The 22945-nt window shown below is 40.9% G+C and overlaps 1 protein-coding gene across 4 annotated transcripts in view; it reads right to left on the bottom strand.

The window, feature by feature from the left end:
• Nucleotides 1–22389, bottom strand: part of SH3D19 (SH3 domain containing 19) — a 79885-nt gene extending 57496 nt beyond the window's left edge. The window contains exons 1-2 of one of the 4 annotated variants that reach the window (XM_035323860.1): nt 22026–22389; nt 3594–3633 (exon numbers count right to left, since the gene is read on the bottom strand). In XM_035323860.1, the coding sequence (XP_035179751.1) occupies nt 3594–3633; nt 22026–22116 (131 nt within the window). In that variant the 5' untranslated portion in view covers nt 22117–22389. Of the gene's footprint in view, nt 1–3593; nt 3908–22025 lie in introns of those variants that run through there. The other 3 variants (XM_035323861.1, XM_035323863.1, XM_035323862.1) reach the window with 3 other exon arrangements.
• Nucleotides 22390–22945: the final 556 nt, after the last annotated feature.

Here is a 22945-nt window from a genome sequence, read left to right as displayed (position 1 = left end):
CACACTCTCCATTTTGAGGGCAAACTTTCACAGTAGTCTCCCAGATTTAAAAATCAAAATCTCTTATTTGACTTCAAATGATTGATACGCTACTAAACATGCCAATAAATTGTTGCAGTCTTCAGCTACCTTCATCCTTTCATCTCCAATGTCGAGGCAACTACAATGAATTAGATCACATTACACAGCTGTGTTCCTGGATTTTGTGACCTGAAATCCATATCCCACATGGAAAAAAAGCAGAGTCTAGTTAATCCAGTGCCTCTATGAGATTCACTCATGTTCAGGATTAACTGCAAACATGTGGATGCCTGAAGTCTATTATCTTACTATCATGTAATTTGCAGTGTGGAAACATTTAGAGGCAAAGGGCTGAAGTGTCTACTTCTTTTGACCTAATTGACCCGTGTTACAACAGCACATGACATGAAGCTATCAGAGCCAACAGTGCATGACCTCACAGTAAAATCAAGAAATAATGATAATTACAGATCATTGTTGCCAGCATAGACACATTTTTAATACTGTCAGGAATTTAATAATTGAAGGATGGTTAATATTAGGTCATTAAATTAAATGTCTCCAGATAACAACGTAACATAGCAATAGGTGTTATTTGGATTAATGGGACATCTGTTTCAATCTTACTTATGTGCTAATATTTAATGTAAAATATCCATGCAGAGTGGTACATGAAGAAATCCACAGGCTCTTTTCTGCTACTCCTCAGTTGATCCACTCTCTCCTGCAAGGTGGACAGTTGCTAATTGTCAAGAGAGGTAAGTGTCTCAAAGGCACATTTTTGTGAGCAATATCTAGTGTATGTTCCCCTCCTTTAAAACCATTTCCTATGATCTTTGGTTCATCCAATCCCCAGACTTACCAGCCTTACGCTAGGTCCCACTCCATGTCCCCACAATCACAAGAAATATTGTCATATGATCTTTTTACTAAGCTGCTCATGCTCTGGACTAAAACCTAGCCTTTCAGAGCCTGAGGAGAAGTTGGGCTGTGGTGGTGTTTGGGCTTTTTTTTTTTGGTCTCTATTTCATACAAAGCCCTGGTGAGGTCTTGTATCATGAGTGTGGAACACTGGGATAAAGTACTATGCCTCCAACTGTCTCTTGGCCACATTTATACCCACAATTTCATCTTCGGATATCTGCCTTTCTTAAGGCTCATTGGATGTGTCTTCATGTGGTCAGCTAGCGTCCCCATGCCCACCTTCAGTTTTTCATACTAATTCTAGTGCAGAAATTATGTTAATAGGCCTTGCATTCAAGTATAATGATGTGCATGGTCATTTTGTTCAACTTGACATCATGAGAAGGATGTTACGTTGCACTTCTGAGATCCATCCCACAACATACAGCTTAAGGACAAAATAGAAGATGCCTTTGGGCCATTTTGTTTTGTCTTTCCTTTGTCACGTGCTGCCTCTAGAGAGGAGGTCATGGATGCACCAGCTCATCAGAAAATGGCATAAGCCATGAAACGGTCCCCAGCGTAACTCACACAGCTCTGAAACGTTGCCCTTGATAAAAGAGAAGTGTTGTATTGCACTTTAAGTTGTGGGTGCTTCACTATGTAGTTTTCCCTCAGTTTTCACAGCAAGGAATGCTGGTCTTCCTGTAGCTGCAGCTCTCCTCCCAAAGATGATACGGACAGACTAGGGATAAGAGGAATGTTACCCAGCAATTTGTCACCATAGGATTAGGCTTCCACGATAACATGAGATAAACCATGGAGTGCAGCAGTAGCAATTAGCAAAGTACGTCGTGTAACTAAGGTAGGCTCTGGTCACCTCTGGCCTAGAAAGAGCAGCGAGACATGCACAAAACCACGCTATCCTTTTAATGGTGATTTTGCTTCCATACAGCTCATCCTGGAAAGCAGAACTAACATGACACCAATGGCCAGTGAAATTGAGAAGGTGATTGAAGATACATAGATGTTTAACGGGTTAGAAACTAAGTGCACTACTGACAAGAATGAAATACTGGAAAGCTGCATTTTCTTCAACACGATCAGCAACTTGCATGAACCTGTTAATTTCTCTGTGTTTTCCATGGGAGAATTTGGAACCTGTAACCCAGACAATTTAGGGCAGTATTTTATTGTCAGGGTTGGTGCACGTTTGTAATTGCAATTCTTTGCAATTGTAATTGGCGTGTGGGGGGGAAGAAACTAAAAACCTTTTCTTTTTGTTACAAATTAGAACTTCTAAAATACACTGCAGAGCAAAATGGTACTGGTGGGGAGGACGAGCCAGATGAAGGGGGAACAGACTAAAACTGTTTCAACCTTATATTAAACATTTTGATAAAATTAGATTTCCTTTTGAAAATTATTTGGATACATTTGAATTTATTGTAATATAATCTAATCTAAGTTTAAGCATGTAGACAACTGCATCTTTTAAAGAAAAAATAAGCATTTTTAATTATAAAATACCAGTCTCTGTATTTCTTTTTAAGCAGATATGAGTAATCTAAGACAATGACAATAATTCCACTGCAATTGCAGAAGCACATAGCTGGAAACAGCTACAGTGCTGCTGTTGAGGATTTGGGAAGGAGGGGATAAGCACCCTCTCTTCCATTGCAACGCATGGTAGATACAGCACATCAGCTGTGCTTTATGTTCCTGCTTACAGTTCCCTCTGTTCTTCTAACTATAAAAACTATGCCAGTGTACTGTAAAAAAAAAAAATGTAGTAACAACAACAACAACAAAATTAGACTAAAATAAAATGAAAAGGTCACGTCATGTCAGAAGGCTGGGCACCAGGGGTGTCCTTTGGAAAGGCGTTTCACAAGGGTGAACCACTGCTAGCTAGTCTGCTCAATCACCGTACTTCATTAAAATCCCATTATCCACCAAGGGATATAGAAGAGATCTTATTCCTTGGAGGATAATTGATTGAAGAGTTTGGAAATAAGGCAAAAGGGAAAGAGATGGTTTGTTGTTGTTGTTTGTTTTGTTTTCCTCAAATGAGAGGACAACAAGGAGGAGAACTAGAGAATTTTCAGAACCTTAAGGGAAAATGTGCCCTACAGATCAATAGCTTTGGAAGTCTGTGGCAATTCCTGATGGAAATTCTGGATAAAAATAAAATGTGTGCACACACAAGTGTGTTTTGCTTAATACCTGTTTGTTTGTTTCGCCCAATTTTGAAACCTTAGGTATGATAGGATCAGAGTTAAGTGTTGCTATTCTTGAGCCAAGACTTATTTTTCCTGCTACGAAAGCAAATGCTCCAAAGAACACAGAAGCAAAAGTCGTAAATGCTTCTTGTCCTAAATCAGTTTCACAAAACAACCCTGTACATGATACATCAACAAGCCTTTTGGACTTTAAGCGCACAGCGTTACAGTGTAGTGAATCCTGTTAAATACTTGAAAAATTAAGGAATATTAAACAATTACCTTTATCAAAATTATTTGGGTATTTTCTTACTGTTACCAAAACAGAGAGGTTGAAGAAAGGCATTTTTATTTTTTGGCTAATTTCCTAATTGATCCCATAAAAGGAAAGAAAGTAAAGAAAAAAAAGAAAAGAGGGAAGAATAAACACAGGAATATGGTTCTTACCCTGAAGAGCGGCAGTCTGGCTTATTTCTTTCAGAGCGATCTGTGAGAAAGGAGGCATAGTATCAGCACAAAACTTGGATGTTCTTTAGCAACACTAGCACAAAAGTCTTAAAAGAACTTTCACACCATATGACTAGCAAAAACAACAGCTGATTCTGTCATAAAACTGTTTTTCTACACTGCACTATTCTGCCTGAGAAAAAGTAAAATCACTGCAAGCTTAATATTTAAGATTCCTCTATTCCAAACAGTGTGTATTTCATGTTTTGTTTTAATGCTTTAGAAGCTTCTCCTCCCTTTAGCTAAAATGAATAAGACTTTAATTTAGGGTAAAAATAAGAGGGAGGGAAGAGGAAAAAAGCAAAACCACAGATTACTCAGCGCAAAAAAATCATTCCATGAATCACGGCTGGCAGAGTTCCCTGACAGGATGGGAGAAAAATCAGCAGTTGGTTGCAGCAACATCTGCAAATACACTGAATCCAGTGCAGCCCCGTCATTAACTCTTTGACTTCGGGGTGTTCTAGATACAGAATCTTTCTGTGCTTTCAGAAAGGGTTTTATTTATTCAATGACTATTCCAAGCAGCTTATCTGCACTAATGACATTGACCAGCAACAAACATCTACACAGTACAATCACATGAACTCAAATAAACTGCTCTTGCTGACCAATTTATTAGTTCCTAGAACCATCTCCGGATACATTTCTACATTTTGATTCATTTCTGAAAGCTCTGATATAAAAAGAAAGTAGAAAACACGTCTAAGAGCAAGATTCATCAAACAAGCATCGTAAAATAGTTAGTGTTATTAGTATTCACACACTCAGTTATGTTGTAAGCCCAGAATATCCCTTAACGCAAGATTTTTGAACCAATAGAAAAAGTGCGACTTGTGTCCTCCTAAAATACATACTTTCTAAACTTAGAGGTGTTTTTATTAATTTATAAGAAAACGATCTACTATGCAATTAGAAGGGTGTTCTTACACCTATATATAAACAACTCTGACCATGGTGATTTTGCTTGATTCCATCTGTGTCTAGTCAAAAGAAAGCTGTTTTCCCCTTTAGTAACAGTTTACTGAAAAGCTTCCCTACCCAGACAAGTAAGAGTCTTAAAAAATAAAAAAAATCATACTTACAGACTGTATTTTGAACCCTAAGCTCCGCATTTGAGCTAAAATTTCTTCTTTTATTAGCAGGTTTGTTCATATAGTTTTATCTCATGTACAGAAGAAATACCTCCTCTCCCAAGTTTTACATGCTCATTTGATTACGCTTTGATAAAGTCCTAAAAAAGATCATGTCAACAGTGCCCAAAGGAATACTAATGCTTTTTCCATCCACAGGTGCTCCTATTGAGCTGTCACAGCCACAGAGCATATAATTTATTGTGTTTCTGACTCACAGCAATCTCCATTTCATCACACCACATGCAACTGTTAGCTAGAAACAGCACGAGATATCTCAAGCCAGAGCTACAGCAGCAGTTGTTCAAAGACACACAGCAAAGCTCCTTCCATCTTCATTACTTGTTCACATAACCCCCTTACCTATAAGTATGCAAAAAAAAACAACCAACCAACCAACCAACAAACAACGAAGCAGGCAGTGCCTCCTACTGAAATCTGCTTGCCATCTGTTGCTTGCTGCCAGTATCCCTGGTTATTTACACAGCCACCATCTAACAGCAATCAGATAAAACCTTCCCACCCACAGTACGATAGTGTGGACGTACCAGTGAGAAGGAAGAAAAGAGTCACAGAAGATGTAAACTGAGTTTATGCGGGGACTCCTCTCAGCCCACATCCAACTGGCAGATCCACCACAGCCTGTACATGGCACTGAAACCTGCTTGCTCAGGAAATCAGGGCATTTCCTTCTCGCCTTCATTTTATTGAAAAAGCCAAAACATTAGTGTTGTTTTTACACATTTTATTTACTGCTAAATATAGAGAAAGAACATCATCCACATATTCTCTGGTCTTACCAAAAAGAACAATGGGAAACATAATCCTACAAGCACGCAGTTAGGTTTTTTAGAGTAGAAAACAACACCTGTACATGCTTATGGCTATTATGAATTCAATATTCTAAATTTGTTTACTATCAAGTATAAGAGACTCAGAGTTGACTCTTTCTATTTAGCACCTTAATTTTATGATTCTGGATGCTGTTTTAACATTATGTACAAGCACCAATTCAACTAATGTCACACACCTCTAGAACATGAGCACACGGAACGAACAGGCAAGTCTTACTGTATATTGCACATGACATGCACATGCATACAGGAATATAGTAAATATAAATGTATATACAAATCCCAGCTGAATGTCCACAGCTGGCTCTTTTACTCTGCATGTTACTTCAACAACTGAGATCTTTTTGCAATCTTTTCTAACAAAAAAAAGCAAGAAGACAGCAGTGAGGCAAAGATCTGAAAATCAAATCTTGCATTACAGATTTTCCTTCACATCAAAGAAATAAATTCCCAGAAAACACTATGGGACGTGATGTGTTCCCAGTATGATACCATATGTCCTTCAATTCTCAACTCTGGAAGGCAAAACAGCACGTCAGATTACAGCAAGCACTGGGTGCACACTGGACTAGCATGCACGATGAGGAAGGCAGTCCACACAGACACAGAAAATTTGCAGGCAAGAATTATGCTTCCACTGACAGATTCTACCTTCAAGAAACAAGCTTTCACAGATGATTTCACAGATGAGATACTTGGACTATTTTCACCATCTCTGAGCTACTCGAGCAACACCATTTCTTACTGCGTGTGCAGTTACCGTCGAATAGGGTATGAATCCCTAAACCTTTGCTGCCCTTAAACAAATACAGCCTGCGTGGACGAGCAGATTATCCTTGTTCAGCAGCAGGATACAGCGCAAGAAGTCAAGGAGCTGGCAGGTGGAGCAGATGAGGCGGAATAAGTCAGAGACTTCTGGATGAGGTTGGGAAGACTGCTGCCAAGTTTTAAACACTGCAGAAGAATCAAGGAAAACACCAGGACACAAAGGTCTGCTATTCATACCACAACTGTTTGGCAAATCTGGTGTTTATTTAGAAAATCATACTGTGTGTATTTCATCAGTAGCATGGACATATTACACCTTTTTTCAGCGTTCAAAACTGAGCAGCAGACATATATGTCATATTCCAGTTGCTTTTAGAAAGGGTCAGGTTTCTTTAACTGGCAACTTCAAGCCTTCAAGCACGGAAAATTATCTTGTTTGTTTGCTTTTATTTTGACAGAACAGTTTTTCTTCTCGAGGAAAATATAAACATAACCATCAGGAGAAAAATAAAGGATGCAACTTTATTTCAGTCATTCCACAAACCCAGAATAGCTTAAGATTTTGTGAAAAAGACCACCAAAGCAGAAAACAATAGCTTTTAAGTCATTCCCTCTTGTCTTTGGAAGACAAGCAAAGGAAAGGGGAAAAGGCAACTCGCACCAGAGAGAGACATTGTTTTTCTCTGTTTATTTTGCAATATTCTCCAAAGCATCTTGTTGCTAAGAGTGACTTCTACTGAAAAGCGTGCTCTCACTAGAAAAAAATGTAAGTGTAAACACAAAACGCTGTTGAAAAAGGAGCGGAAAGTTAACAGACATTCTGCTGCTTTCAACCTGCAAAGTGAGCGGGGAGCTTCCAACGCAGTTACCTCTGGACACACAGATCCAACTTCCTACCCTTAATCCCTCAGCTCAAACTCTATTAAAAGCTGAATTGCCCGAAGAGGACAAAGGGAGGCACACTGTATGTCCACTTCGGGGAAATACTGTCATTTCATCCTAACTATTGCTCTTGAATGGAGCAGCCGCCAGAGGGGGCAGGACATCCCGATGCTCTCCAGGTCACTTCCATTACAGCAAACCTGTCTCTGTCTCGATTGTTTTTAGCCCACCATGGCACTGCCGCGGTTTCATAATGAAAAGTAGTTGGAGATGCTTGTAACAATAGTTCTGCAGCAATGGCAAGCCTCTGGAGAAAAAAAAAAAAAAAAAAAAAAAAAAAAGCAGGCAATAGAAACAGTGGGCTTTTAAGCAGTACTGTTGCCAGTGGTGCTGGCAACACCAAAATACAAAAAACACAGGGAAGTCATATTCTCAGCATATGCAATTGTTGAAAGTGACTAAACAAACTGCTCCAGCCCACATGCCCTGATCCTCAAGGAGCTGTAAGCTTCTAGGCCTTAGTGATGGTAGGCACTAAAACTGATGCAGCAACCTTAAGACGACATCATGCAGAAATACAATGGCTACTACCATTACATCAGCAGCTTCATTTCTGTAATCTTGACCAGCTGACCCTGCTGATCATATTGCAACAGTTCCCGTTAGCCAACTGCACCAGATCAAACAGCCCCAAATTTCCACTTCACATTGTCAGTGTACATAAGACCCAACCTCAAACAAAACTGCATGTTCCCTGGGCAAAAGATCTGCAGCTGTGCAGGATTTTCAGTGCTAGTTTTATTTGCACTGAGATAAGCTATAGTGGCCTCTGGTATTGCCGTATTTCTGCCTTTCATTTCGTTAAGGCGGGATGCGGCTCTCCGAGACTCCTGCTTCTTTATAGCACTCCTCTTGGGTAAGGAGTCGTAACAATGCAAATCAGTTCCAGGGTACGGAATCTACTATAAATTTCATTCAGTTTGATTAGAAACTGCTATACAATAAAAACTGTAAGACTGAACATTTATCTATATATTGCAGTATTGTAGCAGCAGAGTCCCTTATCAGTTGTTTAAAAGGCAGAAAGCATGAGGAGAGATTAATGAGAGGCTTTGAAGAAGTTTTTCTCATTTAGTTTAACGGATAGCTTTCCCTGCCCTCCAAAAGGCCACAAAACCAGGACACACACCAAGTTTACAACCGTAAGGGCAGACGGTTTTTATACCTTCTTTAAATTCTACAGAATGCTGCTAAATTCCAGAGCAGTAAATTGGGGAAAAGAATGGATTACACACCCTGCTGCCCCCCAAATGAAATGTCACTGGCCTGTCCATTTCAATACCGAATGGTAACTTGAGTCTTGTAGGCAGGCACACAGCATTCTTGCAGTGTTTTAGTCTTGGAAGTAATGCTTTCTTCACTCCTAAGCATGACTGATACATGGCCAAGGGAAAACCAAAAAAAGAACAAACGTAAATATGTACAGAAGAATTCATTGAACCTCTGGGTGAGTATTTAACCTTGAGACCTACTGACCACCATACAGCTTCTAATTATCCAAAGGCCATATTTTTCAATTGCTAAAGAGATTAACAGCAAACTATAGTTACCTTTAAAGCCTTCTGTGTACTTGTGTGATAATATAAATGCAAAAAGAATTTACTGGGCATCAGGGGCCACATCTAACAGTGCTACGTTTGCTGCCAATTTGTTTTTGTGGCTGTGAATTTCTAGCCTCTCATTCTTGCTCCTGTGTTACTCCTGCAACGCAACAGCAAAATTGTGTGGGCATCAGTGTAACCATACATAGCAGCCATAAGAGAGGGGCTGATGCAGAAAAATGAGAGAAAGGAAGGACTGTGTAAGTTCTCTGCTTCTCAAAATGGCCCATGTTGTAACAACTTAGACCAAGTTCAACACTGGTTCCTTGTTCTGAGGCTGTGAACAATAAACAAAGTATGTGAGCAATCAAATATATGTAGCATATCCATATGTTAAAACACTTGTACCTTCTAAAATTTAAGCAGGAAATTCAACATACATTTGTTTCTAAAGCTGTTTTTTTCAGGAAATGAGCACCTTCTGAAGGTACAGCTCAGCACATCTTTAGACAAAGACACTGCAGCTGGTCAGTGCAATGTCATTCTTAGAAGATGTACTTCATGCTCATGGGACTAAAGCAGGCAGAGCTCCCAGAATCACAGTGGGAACTAAAAGGAATCTTACTACTTAACTTTCTTGATAATTTCATAGAGTGAAGTACCAATTGACTTGAGTCATCTTTTTGATAGACTAAAGATATATAAAACTAAAGATATATAACCACAAAATACCTCCCTCTCCAGGTATTTCAGAAATGTTAAAATTTACATTTCTGAAAAGCATTTCAATGATGTTGCCAGCATTACCAATAAAAGGAAATTATCCTTCAAGAGCATGGTACTGCCACTTCCTTCCCAGAAATGTAGCTTGCCTGTATAGGCTCTGTTTATTCCTCAGTAACACAACAGAGCTCAGTCTGACACTAGGTCTGTTTGCCCCAGAGTGCTGATACACAACAATAAATAACATAAAAAGTAATATAATGAGAATCATTTTAAGTTTTCTATCAGGTGTCTGGCTTGCTTTTTGTTTTGTTTTGTTTTCCTGTTGAACAACAGTTTCCTAAAACTTGTGCATTCCTGGCCACAGGCAGGGATAATTTCAGGCTGAGTGCAGGGGATATCACTTCCACCATTTAAGCAATTTCCTTTGACCTACACGGTACAAACCAATGTGTTGTACAAACAGCCTTTGTTACATGCATTTCAGATAATCATGCACAATTTTTGTGAATGCACAACCTATTTTATAACTTGCAAAAGATGTAATTTCTATTTGTGAAGCACTGATATTATATAGTAAGAAGATCATTTTTGGACACCAAACATTGTGCAGATTTCACCATTCCTTTCCGTTCAACAATCCTCTACCAATCCCACCCTGATCCAGGGGCAATTAAAAGTTTTTGGAAATTGCTTACCCAAAACAGCACCCTTCCATTTTCAAGATGGCAAACCTCAACAACAGTCTCCAGGGCAATCTTACACATTATACGCTTGGAAGTCAAGTCTCATGTAATGCGTGTGAGACATGAATTCACAATAAAGTGCTGAATGGGAGTATCAGCTACAGATATTCCCACTTCCGTATCGCAGGAAATTAACTCAGCTTTAAAATAAACTAACAAGAAAAAAAAACTTTCTTAATTACTTCATCCTGTGAACCCACTGACAGCAATGCTGACAGCACAGCTTCTAAACCTCCACATATTAATCTGGAATTTAGGTATTGTTGTTAGTGCAAGCAAATGCATAGGTCTGTATTTTGGGGGGAATTTGGAGAATAGGGGGATGAAGAGATACAGAAAGAAAGAAAAATGCTTATTACAACAACTGATTGAAATACACTCAATCATAAAACAACCTCTATAAAAAGAGAAGAAATGTACCAGGCAAATAACAGTATTTATTTCTCTTCAGATACCACTGAAATCGTCAATAGATTGTTAATGGAATATTTTTTGGTCCCATGTCAGCATTCATGCCGAATTTATACTCCAAATTATCCCCAATTATCCCCAAATTGTTTACCCAGTCCAAATAAAGAGAGCTAACAAGAGAACATTCTTAAACCTCAATTGTTCTGTAGCAAGTACTGATTTTCTATAAAAGTGCATTTGAAATTAGCCTATTAACAAAACATTTTCCTCCAGTGACATTGATAATTCGGCCCAACAGCCACACAAAAATAAAAAATTCTAGGAAAGCAAATAGAACAACTGCTTCTCACATACATTGGACTTTTTGTAAAATGGGTTATTCTCCAAAAGGTCTCTAGCTCTTGACTGTAAAATAAAGATTACAAGATTCAGAAGCATCATTATAGGGACTTGTCTGAAGATTTAAAAAGTGGAATTGTTTAATATCGTTGGCATATACCAATACATTTTTGGAACCTGAGATAACCCTGACCCATGGGCATTGAATACATGTTTAAAAGTTGTGCATATTATATGATTCTGTAGAGATCAGCACACAAAAGTCATTTTTTAAGACACGAGTCATCTGGCATTTTGAAAGCATTTTACTGAGGTGTGAGATGAGTTCATCCACATCCCATCCCAAGGCAAACGTTAAACATCTACCAAATCCTCTTCGAGGTACCTTTGTTATGGCGTAACACATACATGCAAACATGCACATTTGTGTCCTTTGGTCCTTGAGAACCATCCTGACCAGAAGTCAGGATACACAACGTTTTATAAAGAGGAAAAATAGGAGGGAATGAAAGAGGGCGACAACAAGGAAATAGCACGTCACAAAATACAAACAGCATCCACTGGGAGCACAGTGGCAGACAGCCCTTCGGGAGCACAGGATTTTACACCACTTCGTAAGAACCTCAAGCATGCTCAACAGAAAAGAGCATGGTTTGCAATGCACAGGTTGGTGTGTTATTGTTTATTTAAAACTTGAAAGCTATGGATGAATTCAACACAGCTTACACAACATAAACATATACAAATCGTAATAAAAATACCAGGTCTCTTTGTGAACAAAATGAAAGCTCTCACAACTCTAATAAATGCTTTAAAATGACCATTTATATTACAAACATACACCTTTCATTCTTCACATCTGCCCCCCCCTGTTTTAGGCAAGAGCTGACTGTGCCTGTCTCTGGGCTCCTAATTACAGTATTTCTCAAAATCCTCTCATCTGTTTTTCTGAACACTCCGCAATTGTACTTCCTCCTCCCTTCAGGATCTCAGAAAACACACACTCGAGAGCAGCTATTATAAAAGTAATTTTTAGCAGCTTCTAGCCTTGACATCAGGTTAGCGCATCCCGTCCTCTGTCTTATAAACACAAACGTGGCACTCATTCAGTTGCTCCTCAAGGAAGCAGTTCCTCTCTACTGTCCAAGGAAAGGCTTCAAATGCCAGCAGCTTTAAACAAATGGCAAGAAGATGGCAAAACCATAAGCATCCTGAAAACTGAAACCAGGGATCCCCTGGTTACCACAGAAAAACCATAGGTTCTTGGGCATGCTGGTAATGCTGCCAGAGACCATTCCAATTCCTCAGCACCTTGGAGAAACAGCTCTCCTCCCATGTACACCCAGACCCCTCCTTTTCCCAACCCCACTCCTGTGCATACACCAAAGAGGCGCCAGAAGACCCATCACAGGCATCCAACTTCTGTAAACACATTAATAAGTACCTCTGCTTTGCTAGGGTGCCAGGAGCATAATGACACCCCTCAATTAAATAGTTCTTGGTGATGGATCCACCAACCCCAAATCAGTGGAGAGGAGCTGGAGAAATGAAGTCTGCCTAGAGTCACAGTAGCAGATACCATGCATTTCCCAGAGCAGATGCTGGTGCTCTACAGAAAGTTATGCCTGTTACTGCTGGATACATGAGGTGTGCAGCATTCTCCCATCTCGTCATTCACTGATACCTGTCCCACTCTGGTAGTGACACTCTTCCAAGCACTGTCTAGACCTGCTTAAACAGAGGAGGTGGTGGACAACAGCAGGCACCCCACTCTCAGGTACCCCATTTTCAGTTGAGCTTCGTCATTCCAGTTTGGTGATCACTGTGTATTTTTACAGGTGTGCTCAGAATCACCTAGACCCTCCATAAAGACCTAGAAAGGTTTCCAAAAAAATCTTTCAGACCACCAAGTCCAACCATCAACGTGAAAGGCTGACAGCCTTACGGCCAGTGACAAAGCTTGCAGTATTTGCCATTAGCTCAACTGTGGCATCTGACAAGGGCATTTTCAAAGCCCTAGGTAAAAGGGAAGATTTTTCCAAAGCTCTAACTTTGATCCCAAGTTCCACATTTCTATTAGTTTCTGCACCGTAAATTTACAGTGCAGACAATCATAAAATGAACACTGAGGGAACAATTTATGATGTGAAAGTTATCAAAATGCTGAGCTTGTTTCCAGGTATTTATGTCCCATCAGTCTAACAGGATGAGCAAACAGTATTTTAATAATAAATAACATCACAGCACTCTGTTCACTCAAAAATTCCTGTAAATGATTTAACACAGATGTGCACAACCTGAATCAATTTTCACGTGTAGATCTGCGATATTGACTGCTTGGGTTTTAATGCAAGACAGACTGCATGATGAATATAAATTTATCACCTTAAGAAAACAATTTGCATTAAATTTAGCTTGCCTCATGTAAATAGAAACAAAATGTTATAGCTGAAGAAAATAATCAACTTATTTTATGCATACAACATCCTGTCTAGAAGGAGAATGCATCAAAACCACCTTTGTAAGAAACACAGTGCTTGACATTTACCTACAGCTTTTAGAATGGGATTCACCATGTTCAAAGCCACACTAAAAAAGCAAAATATTTATTGGAAAATCACCATCATAATTCAAGAATTAGTGAATATCCAGTAAAAATATCAACCAGCATATAACAGGTAGTAATTGATGACGTTCAGTGAAGAAGTAAATTGCATTCCTTGCTGTAACGTTTGAAGATCAAAAGTATAAGTGGTGTCAAAAAGAAACCGAAGCCATGAAAGGTAAAGCACTGGGTAACTATTTAACAGAAACTTTCGTATCAGTCTCCATTAAGTTTCTCAGGTGTTGGCTGCAGAGGATAAGCAATCCTTTTTAGAATTAGAAATTAAAACTTAGTAGAGGTTTCTTGCAAACTTCATTGAAGACACTTGCGGGCAATTGTAAGAACTAGGTTACTGAACAAGATGATCCTTTTGTCTGATCCAGCATAACTTTCCTATGGGCATGAAAATTACAAAATTCCTGTTTTTTCAGTTTTTCAATGGGGCACAGATAAGCCAGTATCGTGGCTCTGAAAGTCTGAGGTAGTACACCCTTTTAGTTACAGGAGAGAGTGTACCACCCATTCAAGATATTCTGCATGTTCTGATCCAATCACATTTTCTACAAAAACCTCAACAAGCTGACTGAGGTGGTGATTCATGTACAAAATAAATGCAACACCCCCTTAAAAGTAAATAAATAATAAGCAGTAGGAAAAAAATAGCAGTAAGATTTGTTGCATTCAGCTTCTAACATTCCAGTGTGAAATTTTCAGCTTGACTTCTGTTGAGCCCTTCAGGTTGGCTTCAAATGCAGCTACTTATAGCTGTGTTCCTCTGGTATCAATATGGTAGGTATAGATTTGTTGTGTCATATTTGCAAAAATTCACAGACCAGTTAAGTTCATCTTCAAAGCATCTTATTTGGAATTCCATTAAGTCTTGTTAAAAGATCCTTAATTTTCGAGTCAGAATGTCAAATTGATGTTTTTAGAATAACACGTCCAGTCCATACAGAAGTGCTGATTTACAACACCTGAAGCAGTTAGCGTAACACAGCACTACATCAGACGATCAACTTAATACTGAAATCCATAAAAGTCCATGTCTTTCAAAATTCATAAAGCACCGGAGGAAAAAGAAAAAGAAGTTTTTCTGCTCTGTGTCATCATCTACTAAATGTAGGCTTCCCTCCCAAAACTTAAGTTTGTCTTTCACTGAGGGGAAGGATGGTTGCCAAGCATAAAGCACGGATCAACAGGTGATATATTGTCTTCTGAAGTCTGCAGTTTGAATGCTTCAGTAACATTGTGCACGCTATTTTTCAAGTGAAGAGTAAAAATCTTGGCTAGCAATTCAGCTGATGCTTCTACTCCATTTCTGTACAGTTTGAAAAACTGAGTATGTGAGGCAAAACTGCCCAATGGTAAGGTTGAAGGGTCCAAGCTTTTTTAGATGAGCAAAGAGGAGGCAAATGAGCTATGTAAAACGAGCTATCTACACAGCTGTCTGAAGGGGAGTAACAAAGATCATAAATGCAAACTCTTCCTGCTATTAGCAGACAATATAACAAGGGGCAATGGTCACAACTCTGGCATGGGAGGTTCAGGCTTAAAGTGAGGAAAAATTCCTTCACTAGGAGGTAATGCAGGGCTGGAACAGGTTGCATGCAGAGGCTGTAAATCCTTCTCTTTTGGGAGACTATTCATGACGCGCTAGAGGAAGCCTTGGTGGATGGATCTAGTCTTGGTAAGAGTCCTGCTTCAAGTCAGAGGCTGGACTAGGTGAGCCCTAGAGCTTACTTCCAGCCAAGGCTGCCACACTTCTGAGCCACAAAATCATCAGAGCAAGGACATTATACAATGCCCTGTGTAAAGCACTGCATTTAACTAGAGATAAGCATCAACGGAAGATATTTATGTCAAATGGCTTTAAGCACTATCAAAAATTCATGCTGCACATATCGTATGAAATACTTACTGAAACTGCATGCCCAGAACTACATTAACTTTTCTCAGAGAGGGGGGTTAATACCACCAACTTTATTTACAAATACTAAACTTGTTTCATCTGAAAACAGCCACTGTGGTAAAAACTTCTTTGAATCACAGAATGTTTTTTGTTGGAAGGGACCTTAAAGGTCTCAAGTTCCAACCCCCTGCCACGGGCAGAGCCCAGGTTGCTTGCTCAAGGTTCTTGCAACGATGTTCTGACTCACTCTGCCCTTTGCTGTCCATCCCTTCATTAATGCAACAACCCTGATTTATTACTTGTTACCTTGACAGGAAGCGATTGATTGCAACACCCAGTTAACAGCATGGTTTTGGACAATCATCACTCAATGGGTTATTCTCTTTGGCTATAACCTCACCACTCCTTATGCTGTGATTCATTTTTGAGCCTTGCTTTGGCTATAACCTAAGTGAAGAAGATCTATTTCATCACATAAGTCTTTTATTACTATTAGTCCTTCTACAGGCTCCTTGGCTAGGAAAAGACTACTCCCTGTTGGCTATCACAAATTATTCAGTTATTTTCCTTAGAGCAGCTTTTATTTTTAGAAGGCTTGTTTCTTCAGAAGACACAACATTCTTTGTGGTGCAGTCTATGCTCTTTCCCAAGTAACTGCAACAAGTTTTTTTCTTGCCACTGACAGCACACTTAATTTCAAGAAAGGATGATGAATTTCCACATACAGGCTACATTATTATATTCAACAAAAATTTTAGTTAGCTTCTTATATTTACCTCAAGCAAGCTAGAATTCAAAGACTATGAAATTTAGTGGAAATGTACAATAACTTCAGAGGGTTATGGAAAAGGCCTAACCAGATATTTTTTTTAATACCTACATGATACAATATATTAACACTACTTTGAGATTATTACATAAGAATTGCATTATTTGTACTCTTTAAAATTTAAGTGTTTTACTGTGGTGGGGCCTCAAATAATTATTAAGTCTGTAGCCCTTGAGCCTGCACTGAGGCTGCAAAAACATGAGACCAAATCCCAAGAGAAACAGGTAAGGGATGTCCAGCCAGCAATTAACCCTACCACACCTGAACTTGTGCTCTGACTGATTAAATAAATAACCAACACCCCCAAACTCTCTTCCTCAAGCTTTTTGTGAGTGCTTCTTGTTTGCGCACAGACAGCCTGGCAGATCATAGCTATACTTTACGCATTTATTCAAGACAAGTGATCTGTTTGGTCATGTTTGTCTTTCTTCCTAACAGACAAATGATGGTTAACATATACCATTATAAATAACAGATGATAAATGATTACTTTGCTACAGATGAGCAGAACAATTTCTGGATCAGAGCTGAAGGACACAGACGTGCAGATGATGAAGTTTCCAGTTGAACAATGCTGACTTCTGTTCCTTAAGAAGAGCTTTCCGCTTCTTAAATATAAGGTTAAGATTAGAGGAACACAGCACCTAACTCTCTGAGCCACCTTTTTCCTCATCACATTTTATCTCTGCCCAGGGTCACAGGCACCCCCTGGGAGTTCCTATGGTCAAGCTGTTTATGTCATGATCCAGTGACCCCTAAAGGAGGTCATCACTTAATCAGTCTCTAATGCTGAATTTCACGAAGAATCTCACATCACCTTATTCTTTTCTTCTCAAGACCGAACACATATTTTGCATTAACTTGGGAACAATTACAGAGCATTCTTGTATCAATTTCTTATCTGAAAAAAGTCCGCGATGCCTGCAAATTACCGTTCACTGTATTTCATCAGACACACTACACAAACGTACTCCAGTAATTTCCCAGCATGTTGAGCAGGGAAATATTTAACCTTAATTTGTTAGATTGGATACGGCTCATTGTTCTCAGCTTCCAAAACACGTCAGCACCAGTTTGATGTGGGAGTGTGAAGTTATTGATCCAACTGTGAACTAGATCTTGTTTTGGCTAAAAACCAAAGCATTCAGTCAATCAACCAACCAGAAATAGATAATACCACCCGTAATCTAAAATTGCCCACTAGAGCTGAAAAAAAGTTCCAGAAAACACTTGATATACTGTAGAGAAGCAGAAACAAAAAACAACCAGAGATGTCTCAGTCAGCATAGCAAAAGTTCTGTGCAAACTTTATAGCCACTACGCAGGAACAAGCCACAGATAAGCATTTATGATAAAGACAAGCAATATTAAATTAAATCAAAGTCTTTCCTTGTATTAATGACCATCTATACTTTTAAATACACACAGTATAAATCACAATAGCTCTTCATTATGAACTCAAACTTTGTTACTGACTTCTTTTTTGGCTTGTTTTTTCTAATTTAAAGTAAGGAAACATCTGCTACATCCGTAACAGACTGCTTTTTCTCTAGGAACGCTGACCAGAATTCAAAGTGAAATAACATAGATACTAAACACATTTAAAATTGTGTGTGCACTTTAGATAACACCAGAATACTGAGATTCTCTCTCACTCCTAATGCGGCAAGCCTTTTGTGCTCAGACACACAATTAACCAATGCATTTCACAACTAACATTTACTATACTCACTCACGATAAAGTTTCCTTATTTGAGTCTGCACTCATAAAAGAAAAGCTCAACGAAACAGGAAAGTACACCAGATTAAGGTCCAAAGTTAGACTGGATAGAGCATGCAAGTCTATGGGAAAGACGATCCTAGGTTGTTTGTTTTGTTTTCTTTTTCATTATTCCCTTCATTAAAAACAAGCTAAACAAAAAGATTATAATCGTAAATTTAAATATATATATATCCAGTAAAAATCACGTGTTCTCTATTTGACTTCCCTGAGTAACAAACTATATGGCAGGCATATGCAACATGAGGGTAAAATCTATCACGTTATTTTAAGATGAAATCTATCATGTAATTTTACTTACTTATATAAAAGATTTCCTGCAAGACTTGCTTCCTTTCCCACAGCATGTGGCTAGGAGATTGAGTTTAATGAACCTATGTAGCTATTTTTATTCTTCCCATTTTTTAAAGAATATATCCTACTCCTCCTTCCTACCACTTAAAGAAATTATATAATAAAATAAAATTAAAAAAAAAATAATAATAATCAAACAATCATCATTTTCTCAAAGGGAAAAACATTGCATTAGGAGATTCTCAAATTGCTCTACCTGTTACCTTCTCCCAGTTTTCCAGAACGAGCTAATCAAAAAGCTTTCTTGAATTCAGAGAAAACTCATCCCAAAATGAGAATGACTCATTGGCATGGCATACGGTGGGGTAAACAGGTAGTCAAACAAAATAGTTAAGCTATCTAAGATGTCTGCCATGGACAAGGATAGTTCTGTTTCCACCTCATCTGGTCATATCTCCAGGTTGCCATTCCCTGCTTTTAACGTCGGTTCTGGCATTTTCCTACTGCTCCAGCAGGCCTCTCCAGCTCATTGAACGAGACAAAAAAGAAACACCCAAATCTAGACACACACGAAGAAAAAAAAAAAAAGAAAAAAAAAAAGAAAAACACACCAAAACAAGAGGCAAGTAGATCTGTTAACAGCTCAGCCTACGGTTTCACAGCAACCTAAACCAAACTAACTCCTGGCTGGCACAGTGCCTTACCTCCCTCCGGCTGCATGTTCCCACTCTCTTTTTTATGCCAGCTTTAACACCATCAGAACCTGTAGAAAACTATGCCAGCAAGCTGAATCAGCAGAATTGCATCCACCAAACAGAACAAGAAAAATAGCTTCCTGCTGGGCCAGTGCACCAGAACAGGTTGGTGCAGGTCCTAGTAAGCACAAGAGCTCCAAGAGAGGCCCCAGCAGCCACCAGGGAGATCAGCCCAGGCTGCCACACAGCAGCAGCTTCAGTGACTTTGCTCACCAGCAGGTCAGACGAGCCTCACAGCTGACACATGGGAAGAGCAGAAGCACAGATCCAAGGAAGGGATCACCCCTTTAGCAGCAACAAGCTGTTAGATGAGTTTAGCCTGCTTCATCCTCTTGTATCTGTGGTAGCACAACCGGGACTAGCTCCCAGGAAAAATACTACTTCTTCGTTCAATGACGTCCTGTGTTCTCGTTCCTCAATAAAACAGTGCTAATTATACCTCTGAGTGTTTATTAAGTCAGAAGCATTTCTGAACTTTCACCCTTCAACTACCTCTCGCTTTGCAAACTCTTGTACTTGCGGTACAAAGGTGAGCAACTGCCCTTACTTCCACATATAAGCTGAACAGACCAGAAACTTAATGTGCTCATATTTGCAACTAGCTTAACAAACTGAAATGCTTAAATTGGCAGCCAGCTAAGACACTTTTTTAAAACTCTAAAATAGACCCAGTAAGTTATTTAACATTTATGTATGTTACCATTTTGTCATTGTAACTGCACATTACACACAAAAATGCACTTATTTTCAACAGGCTTGTATATAAATGCATAAGGGAATTATCAAGTAAGGGAAGGGCAGCAAACTCATCCGCTTGACATGATATGCTTCATGGATGCCTTGAAAAACACTCTGGGAGTGTTTGTGCCCTGCTTTCCACTGTGCAGTCTTTCAAACAGATGGTAGGAAGGAAAGACAGCCAAAGCAGAATGCTAGTCATACACACCTACTTTCCACTACTAAGGTAAACAGTGCCAGGACCATTTTGGAGGGGGATTGACAGGACACAATAACAAAAGTTTTATAAAAGGAAGAGAAGGGCCCTGTATTACCGATTAGTAGCATTTTAACCAAGATAAACTCTAGGAGCAGAGTTTGTTTCCAGAGTTTATAAAACATTTTGTTTCATAATAAGAAAGCAATAATTATATATGTACATACATAAACTGTAGAACCAAATAGATATTCTCCACCAATAAATATATCCAGAAGAAACAGCTTTAAAAAACAGATACCAGAACTATCAGCTCACATGTTTGGCTACGGAGGAAATGGGAACCAACGCTGGTTTTGCCTCCTGCCCTCGACGAGGCGAAATCCTGCACACGTGCCAAGCCACGCTGGCTCCTGCTAATCCTGCACCTGCCCAGGAATGTGCTGGCATAACCAGGGTTGTGGCAAGCCACAGGGCCTGTGTGTTGCAAGCTCTGCTCTGCAGTGGGAGCCCTCAAATTGCTGTTTTTCTCATCTGTGAGAGAATACTCCTGTTGCTCAAATGGATACAAACCCACATGAATTGTAAAAGTTATTAGAGCATTATGGTTTTATCATAATTAGTAATTGCCAGAATATTTGGAATTAAACTTTAAATATGCACTGTAGCCGATATTTTCCCTGGAAACAGACTTGAAGAAAACAGTTCATTCTGGAAGGAATTTCACATTGAGAGAAGAGGAAAATGCTGCATTTACCAACTTTGTGAAGACAGAAAAAGCGATATAAGCATTGCTTGTCAATTAACAACAACATTCAAATTAAATAAACTATTTCACCTGCTGCCAAGATCCACTGGATGTCATTGTATCAAACAAAAGCTTACTGCAACCTCCAAGTCTATCTATAAAGCCATATCAACCTGTTTACTCCCAAGCTCTTGTCTCCATGCCTTCCTGTACACAATAGCTCTCACCTCCTGTTTGGCAAGGCCTGCAGTCCTTACCCGCACGGAAACAATTATATGCAATTTTATATATAACTTTTATACCTAGATGTTCCATCCACCTTGACAGTTATAAGAAAAAACAGTCACATATTTTGTTTCCTGCTAAGGTATCTCCAACATCTGGACGCGTCTCTGGTGGACGATGCGTGTCTACCTCCACGTTAGCTTGGAGGAGCAGGCTTTCAGAGCAGACTTCCTGATCACCCTCCAGGAGCACGCTTTCAGCTCACGCTGGGCAGCTGTACAGAGATGCACCTGCCCTGAATTAATTCCAATGAAACTGACTGGGATGACATGCTGCAGCAGTGCTGCCGATGTGATCCAGCCCCCCAGGGAAATCCAGTCCCACCGACCAGGCTAGTCCCAAGTCAAGGTGCACTATGGGGTCACCGGGTCCTTGGTGCCAGCTGCTCCACCCCACATACAAGTGGGGTCAGGCGTCAGGATGGGCTCCATGATGACCACAGGGGCCACCATGACATGATCCCTGGTCCTGTGGCCTCTCAGGCCAGCAGAGCCTCCTGCAGCAGGATCTGCTCCACAATGGCGCGTGCCACCAGGGCTCCGGCAGCGAGGAGCCAAGCGCTTTGGTGGCTTGGCCCCACCATGCAGGTTACCGTGACTGGAAGCGCTGAAACCCTCTCTGTCGCCTCCGGGGAGGCTCCAGGGATGGCACCGGGCCTCCTCACGTTGCCCTTCGCCCTCCCTCGCCCTCCTGTCCGGAGCCGACGCCAACGCGGGCACCTGCAGCCTCACCACCTGCAGCCTCGCCGCCCCGCGCCCCCGGCCCCGGTCCCTCACCTGCCGCCGAGCCCAGGGCACCCCTGCGGTGCCTCCTGCCCAGCTCCCGCAGCTCCTCCTCGTCCTCCTCCAGCCTCCAGGCTTCGGCCATCGGCGAGGGGCCCGCGGGCGGCGGCGCTCAGCAAGCGGGGGCTGCCATGGCCAGGGGCGGCGGGTGAGGCCGGCGCCTTCCCCTCAGCGCCGCCCCGGCCCCGGCCGGGCCTGCCCCGCGCTGCTGGGGGGAGCCAGCGGCCGAGGAGGAGGAGGAGGAGGAAAAGGAGGAGGAAGAAGAGGAGGAGGGCAGCGGAGGCGCCGGCTGCCCTTCCTGCCCATCCGCGGCTCGCCGCCGTCAGCAGGAAGCCCCGCGGCCGCCTGGCACCGCCGCCAAAGGGGGCGGAGGAGGCGGCGGGGGGAGGTACCTGGCGGCCGCCGCCGGGGGCACCGCCACCTCGCCCTCCCCTTGAAAAGAGAAAAGTTTAACAGGGCGAAAGGCCGCTGACTGCGGCGGAGGTGGCCAGCTGGGGGCCCGGGGGCGGCTCGCTGAGGGCAGGCTTCATGGCGGCAGGGCCAGGGGCTGCCCGGCTGTCCTGGCGAGAAGGGCGAGGAAACGCGGGGGTGCAGAAATGCAGCCCGCCCGCAGCCTGGGGGGCTTCCTGGGCGAGGGAGGGCCTTCAGGTGATGGTCAGCCTTAACTCGAGACCTGCAGGGTGTAGGTTGTGGCTTGGCGTTCAAACTACTCGCGGATAAGTGATCTTATGGATGCACTTGCAACCAGTAGGTACACACTTCCACCACAGAAGTGATATGCAGAATCTGGCTGTGCTTCAAGTTGGACACTTTAAGCTCAAGCTGTAGTCTACGTTTTTTGCCCTTTTTTTTTTTTTCTATTTCTTTTCTTTCCTGAACTTCACTTGCCCATAACTAGAACTGAAAAAACCTTG

Source organism: Oxyura jamaicensis, chromosome 4 (genome assembly GCF_011077185.1).
Source record: "Oxyura jamaicensis isolate SHBP4307 breed ruddy duck chromosome 4, BPBGC_Ojam_1.0, whole genome shotgun sequence".
NCBI classification, from domain to species: Eukaryota; Metazoa; Chordata; class Aves; order Anseriformes; family Anatidae; genus Oxyura; species Oxyura jamaicensis.
The sequence above is the reverse complement of the archived record's forward strand: the minus strand, read 5'-3'. Positions and strand labels throughout refer to the sequence as shown.